Source organism: Danio rerio, chromosome 13 (genome assembly GCF_049306965.1).
Source record: "Danio rerio strain Tuebingen ecotype United States chromosome 13, GRCz12tu, whole genome shotgun sequence".
Lineage (NCBI taxonomy): Eukaryota > Metazoa > Chordata > Actinopteri > Cypriniformes > Danionidae > Danio > Danio rerio.
The window spans coordinates 8,847,501-8,862,443 of NC_133188.1; the positions used below are offsets into that span (position 1 = coordinate 8,847,501).

A 14,943-nucleotide genomic window follows, 5' to 3' on the forward strand; every position below is an offset into this window, starting at 1 on the left:
AGTTCCATTTCAATATTTTTAAACATGCCATGTAGGAGTCTCTAGAGTAGCCAAGAGTTGAGATTATTGTTACTTAGAAGGGAAAAAACAATAAACTCTGTGCAGTTAAAACCGCTGGACCTCTGCTTGACATATTTGCCTAAAGTGTCCTACTTTCAAAACCCCATTTCCCTTCAGTCTCTGAAAGTCTGGGTTCAGGAAGGCTGTCTTGAGGAGGAGATGAATTGAATTCAATACAACATTAAACTCCAAATGAGATTCTTCCTGCCCAAGCCCAGAAAGAGCCCAGGACTATAGGCAGAGAATGGGTGGGTGAGGAAACTAAAGTCACTGGGTTCAACGAGGACCAGAAGGGCAACAGGAAGTAAGGGTCACGATGACTCGAAGCCAAGTGATTCGTGACATCTGTTGAACCAACTACAAAATGACAAGTTGAATCTGTAGAATGACAAATGAATGTGTGTTGCATGTTCTAGGGATCCAGTCCAAAAATATAATAAGGTTGCATGTTGTGTATGTGCAGCTGTATTTTTAATGCTGGTGTTGTACACATTATTTAACTGTGAAATGACAGATGAAGCTGTGTTTGCCATGAATACAATGGTTATGATGGATTAATGGTAAATCTATATTATACGAAGACCCGGAAGGGACGTGATGGAGGGGGGAAAAAGGGGTGGAAGTAGGGCTGAGCGATTTGGCAAAAAAAAAAAAAAATCTAGGTTTTTTATAAAGTTTGACCGATTCACGATTTCGATTTTTTTTTTTATTAATTTTTTTTTTATTGTGTCACTAGTCTTCTCAAAACATTACAACAACATGACTGAAGTAACATTCTCATTGTATTTTTAATGGCCATGTCATACAAAAATCGGTCAAGGAGTAAATAAATGTAAAACAAATTCACGAGTTAAATAGCCTTGCTGAAGATTTGAATAAGAAATATTTGTGTAAATACTGCAGTTGCAGGAATACAGAAGTATTTTTTGCAGGTTTTGCTAAGCCTAGGAAAGATTGGCTGTCAGCTAGGCTTTGGCTTTGTCTTCTGATTAATTGACAAGTAGTAATGCTGCTGCCTTTTTCTTAAAAAGATACAGTGGAAGAAAAGGACTGAACATGGAAACTGTAAAGCCTAATTTAACCCAATGTGTGAAGTTGTGGACGTATAGCAGGAGCAAATACAAGTACCAGATGTGTGTCAAATATAAATTAATATATTTAATCTATTTTTCTTTTTTCCCCCTTTTAAATACCGATCACTGGATGCGCTTTGCTCCACTCTCTGTATCATGCTGCCTGATCTGTCTGGTTTTCAACTAGGTCCGCTAAATGACGTCATGGGGGCGGGTACTTTCATCTTCACTGCTACTGGCCCTCACCTCTACTCGTGTTCAAACCAAAAGATCGGCGCGGTTTTTCACATGGCAGGCTTTTACGTCTTTCATACATGTTGAGATCGAGTTTATCGACTTGATGATGGAATGTCTTGACAATCTACACAGACGTGACTCAGACTAATGCAACAAGTAAAATCCTACAAGACTTGTAGGAGCGACACTGCGCGCACATGACAGTTTAAACTATCACACACCAAACGCGCATATTCGCATGATAGTTAACATGAAACTAATCAGATGCGGCGCGTTGCCGAGAGGCGCTTCTGGTGTGCTTCCTGCTTCATAGAGTGAACCAAGGCGCATTGGTGCCATTATAATGTATTATATATATATATATATATATATATATATATTTTTTTTTTTTTTTTTTTTTTTTTTTTAAATCGCGATTTCTCGATTTGATTCAAAATTAAATCTTAAAACGTAAATTCTAAATAATCGAAAAAAAAATCTGAAAAATCGCCCAGCCCTAGTTGGGAGATTAAAAAAACTGAGTGGGAGACAAAAAACAGATAGGAATATATATATATATATATATATATATATATATATATATATATATATATATATATATATATATATATATATATTTTACAGTTTTGCGTCCCCTTGCAAAGATGTTTTGCGTAATCTTGCAAAACAGTTTTTCCACAAACCATTCCTGTACCATTTCATCCATTTCAACGCTCCCATTTTTTGCTGGGATTCTCCTGTATTTTACCATTTTATCCCTCTATCATCCTATCATTAAGTATTTTCCCATATTTTTCGTGTATTTTTATCCTAAAAAGCATGCTGAAATAAATATAAAAATGTCTGCATTCACTTTCTTTCCATTAAAGCTGTGTGTCGATCATCGCCCTTCATATGCAATCATAAGGACGCGCTCCATATGATAACCCGATCCCAGATCAGCTTCTGTACCTCAGCTGGCTTCTCTCAATGTGAAGGAGCACTTGCTTTACTCTGAATTACTTCTGGGTGACTAACGTTTTTTGCGTGGAGAGTTGCTTTTTTTCTATGTTTTTGCCATTGCGAGGTGTGCGCCCACAGTTAGAAAAAGTCAACTCTGCGTGGGAAAAAGCAGGCTGTATCAGTCGCGTCTTTTTCATTCTCCAATCAAATGAAAGCAGAGGTGGAGTTTCAGTTGAGGTGACAGCATTGTTTGTGTTGTTAAGATGACTATGGAAAATTTGATGAAGACCAGAGACTTGTGGTCCCTGTTTTAAGTTATCCTGAGCTGTTTGACTTCCCTTAAACCCGACTACTACCAGTTTAGCCAATTATATTTCAGCACTACTGGTTGCCTTCACGGAAAACTGCACATTTCATTTATTCAGAAAGGCTCTTAAAGCATGCACCCGTGACCGAAATGTGACCTCCAGTGGACAAAAGCAGACTCCAAGATGAGACGCAGATTCAGAGCTCCACATGAGGTTATTATCTAGCAAATATTATAAATATTACGAATGTAAACATTAGGTAAGCAGGTTACATTGTGACACTGTGTCCTAACAATATGCTTGATCATAACACTCGCTCCTTGGTCGTCAATCTGACAACCTGCGTTTGCGTTTGTTTTGATCCAGGAATGCAAAACCTAGTTCAACCACCCGGTGTTAAACATACAAACTGCATGTTTAAATAACAGATTGTCTTTTTACAGATTTAAAATATTAATTTTATAGTCATGCTCTCTAAAAATAGCATAATATTGCAGTGTAATGGCAAGTGAACCTGTAATACTGATTCAGTTGACCTTTTTTAAACATTTAACTTGTCATTTAGAAGTCATGCTACCTAAAAAATACTGGTATAATGGACATTATTTAGTGGTTGTACAGTGAAGTAGCCAAACTTTACAAACATCACATGCTTGAATGTGCTGTTTTATTGTGTAGTGTTCAATCATGCATACAATTATGCAGTAAATTCATCTATAATCATTTTTAATATTCACCATTTTGGAAGTATACAGTGTTTCTGGCAAGTATTCATAGCACTTCACTTTTTCCACATTTTTTTTATGTTACAGCCTTATTCCAAAATGGATTAAATTAATTTATTTCCTCAAAATTCTACACACAATACCCCATAATGACAATGTGAAAAATATTTTTTTTTAAATTGCAGCAAATTTAATAAAAATAAAAAACCTGAAAAATCAGATGTGCAGAAGTATTCACACCCTTTGCTCAATACTTTGTTGATGCACCTTTGGCAGCAATTACAGCCTCAAGTCTTTTTGAAAATGATGCCGCAAGCTTGGCACACCTGTTTAGGAATGTTTGCCCATTCCACCTTGCAGGACCTTTCAAGTTCTATCAGGTTGGATGTCAAGCGACAGTGTACAGCCATTTTCAGATCTCTACAGAGATGTTCAATAGGATTTAGGTCTGGGCTCTGGCTGGGCCACTCAAGGACATTCACTGAGTTGTTGTAAAGCCACTCCATCGAGTGTGCTTTGGGTCATTGTCCTGCTGGAAGATGAATCGTCGCCCCAGTCTGAGATCAAGAGCACTCTGAAGCAGGTTTTCATTCAGGATGTCTCTGTACATTGCTGCATTCATCTTTCCCTCTATCCTGACTAGTCTTCCAGTTCCTGCTGTTGAAAAACATCCCTACAGCATAATGTTGCCACCACCATGATTCACTGTAGGGATGGTATTAGCCTGGTTATAACCGGTGCCTCGTTTTCTCCAAGCATAACATCTGGCATTCACTGCAAAGAGTTCAATTTTAGTCTCATCAGACCAGAGAATTTTGTTTCTTATGGTCTGAGAGTCCTTCAGATGCCTTTTGGCAAATTCCAGGCAGGGACTGGCTTCTGTCTGGCCACTCTAACATACAGGCCTGATTGGTGGATTGCTGCACAGATGGTTGTTCTTCTGTAAGGTTCATCTCTCTCCACAGAAGAACGCTGGAGCTCAGACAGAGTGACCATCGGGTTATTGATCACCTCCCTGACTAAGGCCCTTCTCCCCCGATCACTCAGCTTAGATGGCCCCCCAGCTCTTGGAAGAGTCCTGGTGGTTTCAAACATCTTCCACTTACGAATGATGGAGGCCACTGTGCTCATTGGAACTTTCAGAACAGCAGAGATTTTACTGTAACTTTCCCTAGCCTTGTGCCTCAAGACAATCCTGTCTCGTAGGTCTACAGACAATTCCTTTGTCTTCATGCTTGGTTTGTGCTTTGACATGCACTGTCAACCCTGGGCCCTTATATAGACAGGTGTATGCCTTTTCAAATCATGAACATAAACAAATGTGGAAAAAGTGAAGCGCTATGAATACTTTCCGGATGCACTGTATGTTCAAAAACATTATTTGCATGTAGATTATGTGCCGTTTTCTTTTGTTGTTTTACATTAAAACATGCTATCAACACTGCAAAATAGAGCTGCATGTAAACAATGTGCAAACTTCTGATATTTTTGGACTGTAAGAGTAGATAACGATTTAAAAAGAAAGCAGCGATGGGCAAAAACGATCCCAAGAAAAGCCTGGCTTTCCAGCCCCAGAAGCACTGCCCGTTGTGTGTGGTTAATGACACACAATTGAGAGGGTAAACAAACTGTCTGGGAACGAATAAATCATTGCACATAGCTCATCAAAGTAAACAACCTGAGGTAAACAAGGGAGACAAGGACTCCTGTCTCTAGGCAAAATACAACACACCATGCCAGAGCCAGTTCATGTGATACAGACTCCATTTGATTCGCTTCAGACCTAATCTGTGCAGGATTGCGTGACAGGCCTCAGAGAAAATAAATGATCTGGATTCCGGATTAAACTTGAGCAAACACTTGGAACGGATGGCTAATTTTCTGTCCAAAAAATGATCAGGCTTAAATTTCCCGAGATTTGGAATTCATCTTTTGTCTCTTACAATGATATTTTGCCTGAGATGTTTAAAGATGTTCCATTCTTCTGGTTGCTTAACAATGATGCTATGTCTATCGGTCAGACAAACAGAAGAGGTTTGCGGGTTGGAACCAAACAGTGGCCAAATGGTACTTGACCTTTGGACTTGTAGTGAAATTACCTGTAAATGACCCCATTGTGGTGCAAGAACATGAGGGCTGAGGTCACTTCAGCAGCGTAAAACCGGGAACGAGCTTCATCAAATTTGCGGGATCGTTGTATCTGGAACATCAGGTCTCCACCGTTCACATATTCCATTACAAAGAACAAACGGTCCTGAAAAGAAAACACAACAACAAACATATTAAATACTTAACCCATTCCAAAAGTTTTGTGTGTTCAATCAATAATCTGTGAAGCCTGACAAACATTTGTGTTACTTTTGATATTGTAAAATTGTTTTGAGACATTTTGAGACTGATTTAAAACTAATAAAGATTTAAAGATTAGACTGAATAATTTTAATGAAAAATCTCATGAAAGTTTTTTGTTGCAATCGAATATCTGACAAAAGTCTTGTCGCCTATCCAAGTTTTAGCACCAGCAAATAATAACTTGACTTCTAGTTGATTGTTTGGTATCAGAAGTGGCTTATATAAAAGGCAAAGGCCTCTGGATTACGCTTATCTGACCAAACATAAAATCACTTAACAGAAATAGTGTACAGTAAAGAAGTTTAGAAGTCATGGTGCAGTGGAACAATAATTAATATTGTGTTTGACTCCAATGAGCTTGGACGACTGCATCCATACATCTCTGCAATGACTCAAATCACTAATTAATAAAGTCCTCTGGAATGGCAAAGAAAGTGTTCTTGCAGGACTCCCAGAGTTTATCAAGAATCTTTAGATTCATCTCCAATGCCTCCTCCATCATCTTACCCCATCATACTCAATAATGTTCATTCTGGTGACTGGGCTGGCCAATTCTGGAGCACCTTGACCTTCTTTGCTTTCAGCAACTTTGATGTGGAGGCTGAAGTGTGAGAAGGAGCGCTATCCTTTTTTAGATTTGCCCTTTCCTGTAGTTTGTAATGTAATGGGCAGCACAAATGTCCTGAAACCTCAGGCTGTTGATGTTGTCATCCTCTATGCAGATCTCCTGCACACCCCCATACTGAATGTAATCCCAAACCATCAATTTTCCTTTACCAAACGTGACTGATTTCTGTGAGAATCTTGGGTCCATGCAGGTCCCGATAGGTCTTCTGCAGTATTTGTGATGATTGGGATGCAGCTCAACAGATTTTTCGTTATTCATAAAATCTACCTTCTGACATTTTTACAAATTATCTCATTTTCATATTCTTATAATAGCAGTAAATCAATATTTTTGTAAAGTTTTTGCATGCAGGTTTTTTAAAGTTTATTTCATGAATTGAACTATGTAAAATGTGCAAAAAGTTCTTTATTTTTTATTTAAGCATTTGAACTTTGTAATACAATTGACTCCATCTTTATTTGTACTTTTTTTTCTATTTAGCACTGAATTCGGCCATTTGAACTACATTATACTTTCAATGTGTATGCTTTACTTATATTAAAAATATATTTAGGAAGGAAACACTATATTTTTTAGTCACACTTTATTTTGATGTTCCTTTTGTTAAATATAAGCTACATTGCATCCACATGCCAACTAAATCTCATTAGATTATAAGTAACCTATTAGGGTTAGGGTTAGTGTAAGTTTACATGTACTTGCAAATATCTTTTCAGGTAAATGTCTGTTGAAGGAGCCGTATCAGCAGATATTAAGCAGACAGTCTACTAATACTCAATTGGACCATCAAAATAAAGTGTTACCTATTTTTTTCTGTTCCCATATATACAACACAGACGCAACAGACAGAAAGTTCACCAAGTTACTACATCTAACAACAAAAGCCACAAAAACAAAAACCCAGTATAACTACAACTGGAAAACTGAAAAAAGAATGCAAAATGCATGTGAAAATACCAATATTAAGAATCTTTTATTATTATTATTTTAAATAGTTCCCAAATGATGTTTAACAGAGCAAGGATATTTTCATAGTATTTCTGACAATATTTTTCTTCAGGAGAAAGTCTTATTTGTTTTATTTCGGCTAGAATAAAAGCAGTTTTAATTTTTTTAAAACCATTTTAAGGTCAAAATTATTAGCCCCTTTAAGCTATATATTTTTTTTCGATAGTCTACAGCAGTGGTTCTCAAAGTGGGGGTCGGTACCCCATGGGGGGACAGGGGACAATGAGAAGGGGTCGCTTGATGATTTCCAAAAATCTAATAAATTTGATTAAACTTTTAAAATGACCATTGTTAATCCATAACCTAAAGAAGATAAAAATAGTTACGGAAAAAATACAATATCCAAACTTAAAGTCATAATTTATTTATTTATTTTTTTGTTTTGGTTTGTTTTGTTTTTTACATTGGATTGCAACCCCTAGGGTTTTTACATTATATTAACGACAGAGCAATAGCGTCAGTTACACTGGATTGATTTTGAGGCACTAGCTAAACTTACTGACACCTTTACAGCACTCACATACATCTAAAATAAATACAGGCCAAGGCTGAACATGAAGGATGATCTTTAAGTGGCAGTCTACAAAATAAACCCAGAAAAGACTTAAATATTGTGCCCACCAGTCTCATTAGGTGAGGTTAATATTAAATAATTAGAAAAAATTATATGGTGGTTAGACTGTTGCACTTTTTTGTGTTGCCAATATGCTTGTGTTTATATAGGCCTATTAGTTTGTGTGGGTTGTGTGCAACGTTCGTATGATTATAACCACTTCCGAAAATAGTGGGGATCGCGAGTCATTGGCATTGTTATTCTGAGAGTTCCGAGGTGAAAAGTTTGAGAACCCCTGGTCAACAGAACAAACCATCGTTATACAGTAACTTGCCTAATTACCCTAACCTGCCTTGTTAACCTACTTAACTTAGTCAAGCCTTTAAAGGTCACTTTAAGCTGTATAGAAGTGTCTTAAAAATATCTAGTCAAATATTTTATTTAAAATAATAAATGATAAAAATAAAATTATTTACTGTCATCATGGCAAAGATAAAATAAATCTGTTATTAGAAATTAGGAGTTATTAAAACTATTATGTTTAGAAATGTGTTGAAAAAAAATCCTATTTCTGTTAAACAAAAATGTGTGTGTGTGTATATATATATATATATATATATATATATATATATATATATATATATATATATATATATATATATATATATATATATATATATATATATATCTTTTTTTTTTTACAATTCTGTTGTAATTTGTTTATTTAATCACAGAATCATTTACATTCCCAGAATCATCATAACAGAGTGGGGAATATGTTTTGAAAGAATTTGATTTAAAAAAACAAAAAAACAAACTGAAGTTAAAAATCAAAACAAAGTTCAGGGAAAACAGACCTATAGCAGCCAGCAGTTCTCAGAAAACATGAACCCATTGCCCTGTTCGCCTGAATAGTATATAACTCATTATCTTCAGTGGGTCATGCACATCATTTCAAAAAATCAAGATGTATATCAAACCCACACATACTGCAAGTCCAGCTATGTGACTCATGTTCTAGTCAGCAGACGCACAGATCGGCTCAGGAAATATGCTGAACTGTGAGCACACAAACTCATAGACATTGTTCTTTTGACTATATGATGGAAACAATGGAGAAGAACTTGTTTATCACCAGATTTTCATTGTATAGCAAGGTACTTTCTGTAAAAAGTAGATAACAACGGAGAAGGATACTTTAAATTATTGTTTAACATATGAGGAAAAACTTCAGAAAAAGTAGAGTTATACATTTTAGACAAAATATGAAGGTGTTTACTGTTCATATAATAATTTAATTACAGTCTTGGATGTGTCGAAGATAAACAACAACACTCATTTTGAGGCATTTATGTTTTGTATATAAAGAGTTTAGATGCAAAAACATTTAAATGCATTGAGAAATTTTCCTTTAAAATGAGCATTTTTATCATGTTCCTGTGGGTATGTTCTGTAATATCACTTTTATGGCAAAGAATAAGTAATTTTTCTGGTCTTTAAAGTGAAATATCTCAACGTAATCAAAGGAGGCAAAAAAAATAATAATAATTTTTGATGGAAATTTCAGACGGCACTTTCTGAGGTTTCTGCATCTGAACTCTGCATGTTTATTTGTTGGGAAAAACAATAAAAATAACAAAAAACATCACTCTGGTCCAAGAAATGTCCATGTCCAAAAACATATTACATATTACATTTTTTTCCTACTTGCATCAGTTCTAATCATACATAACTATCAAACGTTCATTACTTTATAGAATAGTAACCCTTTAAATGCTAGTTTGTTTACAAAATGGCATTTTTTTATGCACCAGGGTGCTCACTTTCAGTAAATCTAGAAATTCCTCCGTTATGAACAATCTTTCAAGCTAGGCCTGAGCGATTTGTCTTAAAATCAAAATCTCGCAAATGTTTTTGCCCTCATAGTTCACTGACAAGTTTTGTACAGTCAATATTTTTGAAAGTAGGGTGCATAGCTTGATTTTAAAATAATTGAAGTAAACAAACACTATCTACTATCGAGGGTTTTATTTATTAAACATCAACGTTAAAAACATATTAAACCATAAAAAAAATTTGAAACGCACATTGCCTAAAACATGGCTCTTTGCGCCACCCACCCTTGTCACGGCTACCAAATCGATCAATCACAAAGCTTGTGCTACCCATCTTTGTGACGTGTGGTTACATTTTTTGAGCTGTGCCGGACCGAACGTGTGCGCTTGGCAGAAGTATGATATTAAAATAATATAATAAATATAAATCATAATATAATAAGTATAAATTAACCTTAACAGAGCGGGGTCACGAGACTCAACACATGGTATGGAAAGTCATTGAAAAAAGTGAGCCGGAAAAATTTGATCGGTTATAGATTCTCAATGTCGATTTCGATTACTTTTCGATGCATCGCCCAGCCCTATTTCGAGCAATGAAATGATGCAACTATTTTAAATGCACTCATTCTGACAAACCACAACCCATTAAAATACTCACAAAACTATGTAGCTGCATAATTTACTCACAAATAGACGATAATTTGTATAAGCATAAAACACAAATAAAGCAAGTATTAGATTTTTTTTACTTAACTTGAAAAAAATGCCACAATCTACTAAAACAATTATAAAAAAATAAAATGTTTAAATGCCTTTAAACAGAATAATAAATTTATCAATAAATATTTAATGAAAAAAAAAATCATTAAGGACATTGAAAGTTCTGAGTGTTACTATTTTTGTGCGTAAATTATTTACTAGCCGGCAGCTAGCTCTCTGCAACTCTCACATGGTCACCCACTGAAGCAGGGCTGCGCCTGGTCAGTACCTGGATGGGAGACCACATGGGAAAGCTAGGTTGCAGCCGGAAGTGGTGTTGGTGGTGCTCAACCTGTAGTCTGTGTGGGTCCTAATGCCCCAGTATAGTGAAGAGGACTTTATACTGCTCAGTGAGCGCCGTCTTTCGGATGAGTCGTTAAACCGAGGTCCTAACTCTCTGTGGTCAATAAACATCCAAGGATGTCCTTCAAAAAAGAGTAGGGGTTTAACCCCGGCATCCAGGCAAAATTTGCCCACTGGCCTGTCAAGCATGGCCTCCTAACCATCCCCATATCATAATTGGCTTCATCACTCTGTCCCCTCTCCACCAATCAGCTGGTGTGTGGTGTGTGGTCTGGCGCAATATGGCTGCCATCACGTCATTCAGGTGGATGCTGCACACTGGTGGTGGATGAGGAGATTCCCCCCATTGTGTACAGCACTTTGAGCGTCTAGAAAAGTGCTATATAAATGTAAGGAATTATTATTATTACTTTTATTATTATTATTATTAAAATAGAGTTGTAAAAAAATGAATACGAACCATTAATAATCCATACGTAAATCCATAAATAAATAAATAAATAAATAAATAAAATTGACTGACAAGTCCATAAGGTTGAAATGAATCAATCTAATTCCATGACTCCTATCCACCTTTGTTTCCTCTTGTGGGTGACATTTTCAGCCATTATAAGTCTAACTTTAGCGATACGAATAAAATGCTGATTTTTTTTGTTTCAAAATCAGGATTTCATTGTCATCTTATGTAATTGTGAGCCAGTCTGCCCTGCCTGTCCCATTGCTATGAAAGCGAATTTAAACAGGATGCTGAAATAGTTTGTTTAAAATGTGCCCAGAGTCACAGCAAAGGCCCACCCAATCAAATGCCAATAAACATTTCCTGCCTCTAATTAGAAATGTACAGATACTGGCGTCCCCGCGCCATGCAAGAGAAAAGGCCCGATTGATAGATAACCACCGAGACCCAACAAGCCAGTCTAACAAAGTGTATATCTCTAAGCTTTCATCTGCACTGCATATGAATGGGTGTTAAAGTACAACTTGCACAACACACACAACTATACATGATTTTGCTTTATACTTTATGGTGACAAAGACGGAATTGTGTAACCTAAGGGAAGGAGGGAAAAGCCTGAGTGGAGTTTTTCTTTTGTTAATAGGTGTTGGCTAAAGTTGAGCCCCACTTATATTTATGCTAATTGTTCCCTACAGATAGATTACCACACTCCATACTAGTTTAACAAGTGAGCAGCTTTGTGAAGCTAATAGCAACAGGAAATTATTATCATTTCAGTACAGTTTATCGTGTGTGCGGACCTGGAAATAAATCAGGAATGTTTATCCTTAAGCCCAAAGCTAAGTCTGAGATCACAAATAAAAACACTTGTTGTTAATACATATTGCTATCATTTTCTGTGTGAAGTAATAGTGATATTACATGACATTTCTAAATGGAAAAGACCCTTGCTGGGTTTGTTATAGTGGTCTTTTCTGCACAAACAGTCATTTTCTATTTGATTCTGGAGCAGGTTCAGTGAATGGCAGTTGATGTGTGTTATATAAGGGACTGAGATGATGAAAGCTAGGGCACTGAGTTTCTAAAGCAAAGGTTTTATTGAGAACAGTCCTTTCTCCAGCCCATTACATCATCAATAATTAGGATTAGAATTTATCCGGGAAAAAAAAAAACATCATTTAATGTGGCAAACAAGCCCCAGGAATAGAAAATCTCTTTGTGGTTCAATGTTTTTATTTTTTATTTATTAAAAATATAGTTAAAAGAGTAATATTGTGAAACTTCACAATTTAAAATAGCTTTGGTATTTTCAGAAATGGCATTTATATCCTTTAAAAAGGACAAAACTGAAGTTATATTAGTTCTCAATAAATATTTATAACTCATATACTGTACCTTCGCATATACCTTATAACTCATATACCTGCTTATAAATATTTATAACTCATATACTTTTACAATTGAAGTTTATATATATATATATATATATATATATATATATATATATATATATATATATATATATATATATATATATATATATATATATATATATGGTAAGAGGGGCTAATAATTCTGACTTCAACTGTATATATATATATATACAGATGAAGTCAAAATTATTAGCCCCCCTGACTTTTTAGCCTTCCTGTTTATTATTTCCCCAGCTTCTGTTTAACGGAGAAAAGTTTTTTTTTAGCACATTTCTAAAAAAGATAGTTTTAGATAAGACACTTCTATTCCGCCTAAAGTAGCATTTAAAGGCTGTTTTAATTAGGTTAACTAGGCAGGTTAGTGTAATTAGACAAGTTATTCTATAACGATTGTTTGTTCTGTAGACAGTCGGAAAAAAATTCGCTTAAAGGAGCTAATAATTTTGACCTTAAAATGGCTTTTAAAAAATTCAAACTGCTTTTATTCTAGTCAAAATAAAACAAATAAGACTTTCTCCAGAAGAAAAAATATTATCAGACACACTGTGAAAATTTCCTTGCTATGTTAAACATCCTTTGGGAAACATTAAAAAAAAAAAAAAAAAAAAAACTTCAAAGGGGGGTAATAATTCAGACTTCAACTGTGTATATAAAAACTTCAATCATTCAAAAAAAAAAAAAAAAAAAATGTACATTTGTGTATCCAGGGGTGACACTTTACCTAAAAGGGTATTCACAAGGGTGTTGCAACAATGTATTACACACATTGGAAAGCAAAGGAAATTAACCTATAGAGTTTTTCTAGATGGTGTCAAAAACACTGTTTATGACAGATCCAGTATATCTGTCTGATGAAGAAAAGCCAATTACATGCAACTCTTAACACATTTAGACCAACAAGCTGCCACTCTTCACTTGATGACGCCTGTCATTTGAGCAGGAATTTCTTTCCCAGATCAACAAACATGCAGTATAAGCTGCTTGTCACCGCTTATATCCAGAAACCATGTTACTTTCTATCTCTGTCTATCATGATGTTCTTAATTGGCCCATTCAGATGATTGTTCAGGTTTGAGCATGTCACTATGTTTCATATAAATCACTGTGTTTCAGAGCATATAATGAATGCTTATACAGAGAAAAGCTTATTAAGCTCTGTGTAGTGAAGGGTGATGAAAAGGGCTTAGCATGTACCTGCCGTGTCAATAGCATTAGGTATTCTGTTGTCTTCACATGAATGCAACCTAAAACTACATAAATATGATAACAACAATATTTATACTCTTAAATAAAGACAACCATGAGGAAGTCTTGTTTTTTTGTGTGGGTGTGTGGGTGTGTGAAAGATTAACTGTTCGTCTGCCTTTCTGTTTTCTGGAGCCGTTACATTACACTGCAGGATGTAAATGGCACATCATGTTGAACGGTAGAATAGTAATGAAATGTAGTTGCATGTAAACATTACAAACTTAAATTAAATGGAGGAGGTAGTAGCTCAGTTTTCTTAACATGGAAACTTAAATGTCTTTTTCCTGTTGTGCTGCCCTGCTTTGTGACAGGATCATAGAGGCACCTCCCTGCTGCGGCTGTTGAGCGGCTGATTAGCAGATAATCCATGAATGAAAGTTTTTAAAGCCCCAATTTTAAATGGCTGCATTTAAAGGCCCCCAAAATCTCCCAAAATGTAATATGTTCCTTGTGTATTTGGTTGGAAATTATATGATATTTTATGACATATGATAAAAAAATCATATTTTAAAATAAACAAAAAAGATGATATATTAGTAGATTAATCTCATTTATATTAATACAACTAATGATTTAAAAGTATCCAATTCCCCTGGTAAATTATTCTGACATGCTTCTGCATCTGAACATTTCAAGCTGCATGTTAACATACAAACACTGTAAAAATGATTCTGCATTTTAGTTTTTTCAACATGATTTAGGTAAAAAAAAGTTGGTAATTCAACTTAACCTGGTAAGTTTTTGCTGTCTCAAGCAGTCTGTAAAAGAGTGTTTGTCGATTTAGCTTACACTCCAAAAAGTACTTTCCTTACTTAGATTTTTTTGTCTTGTTTCTAGTCCAAATATCTAAAAGTTCTCAAATCAAGAAGCATTTTCTAGACAAGCAAAACATATTGTCTTGTTTTAAGAAATAATATGACAAAATGAAGTGAGTTATTCCTTAAATCAAGCAAAATAATCTGCCAATGGGGTAGGCAAATTAATCTTATCACAAATTAAGAAATGAGATTATTTTAATT

At 35.2% G+C, this 14,943-nt stretch overlaps 1 protein-coding gene across 1 annotated transcript in view; it reads right to left on the reverse strand.

Annotated features, from left to right (window-relative positions):
• Window positions 1–14,943, reverse strand: part of prkceb (protein kinase C, epsilon b) — a 153,060-nt gene that overhangs the window by 29,365 nt on the left and 108,752 nt on the right. The window contains exon 11 of the mRNA XM_021472628.3: window positions 5,445–5,599. Coding sequence (XP_021328303.2) covers window positions 5,445–5,599 — 155 coding nt within the window. The remainder of the gene's footprint in view (window positions 1–5,444; window positions 5,600–14,943) is intronic.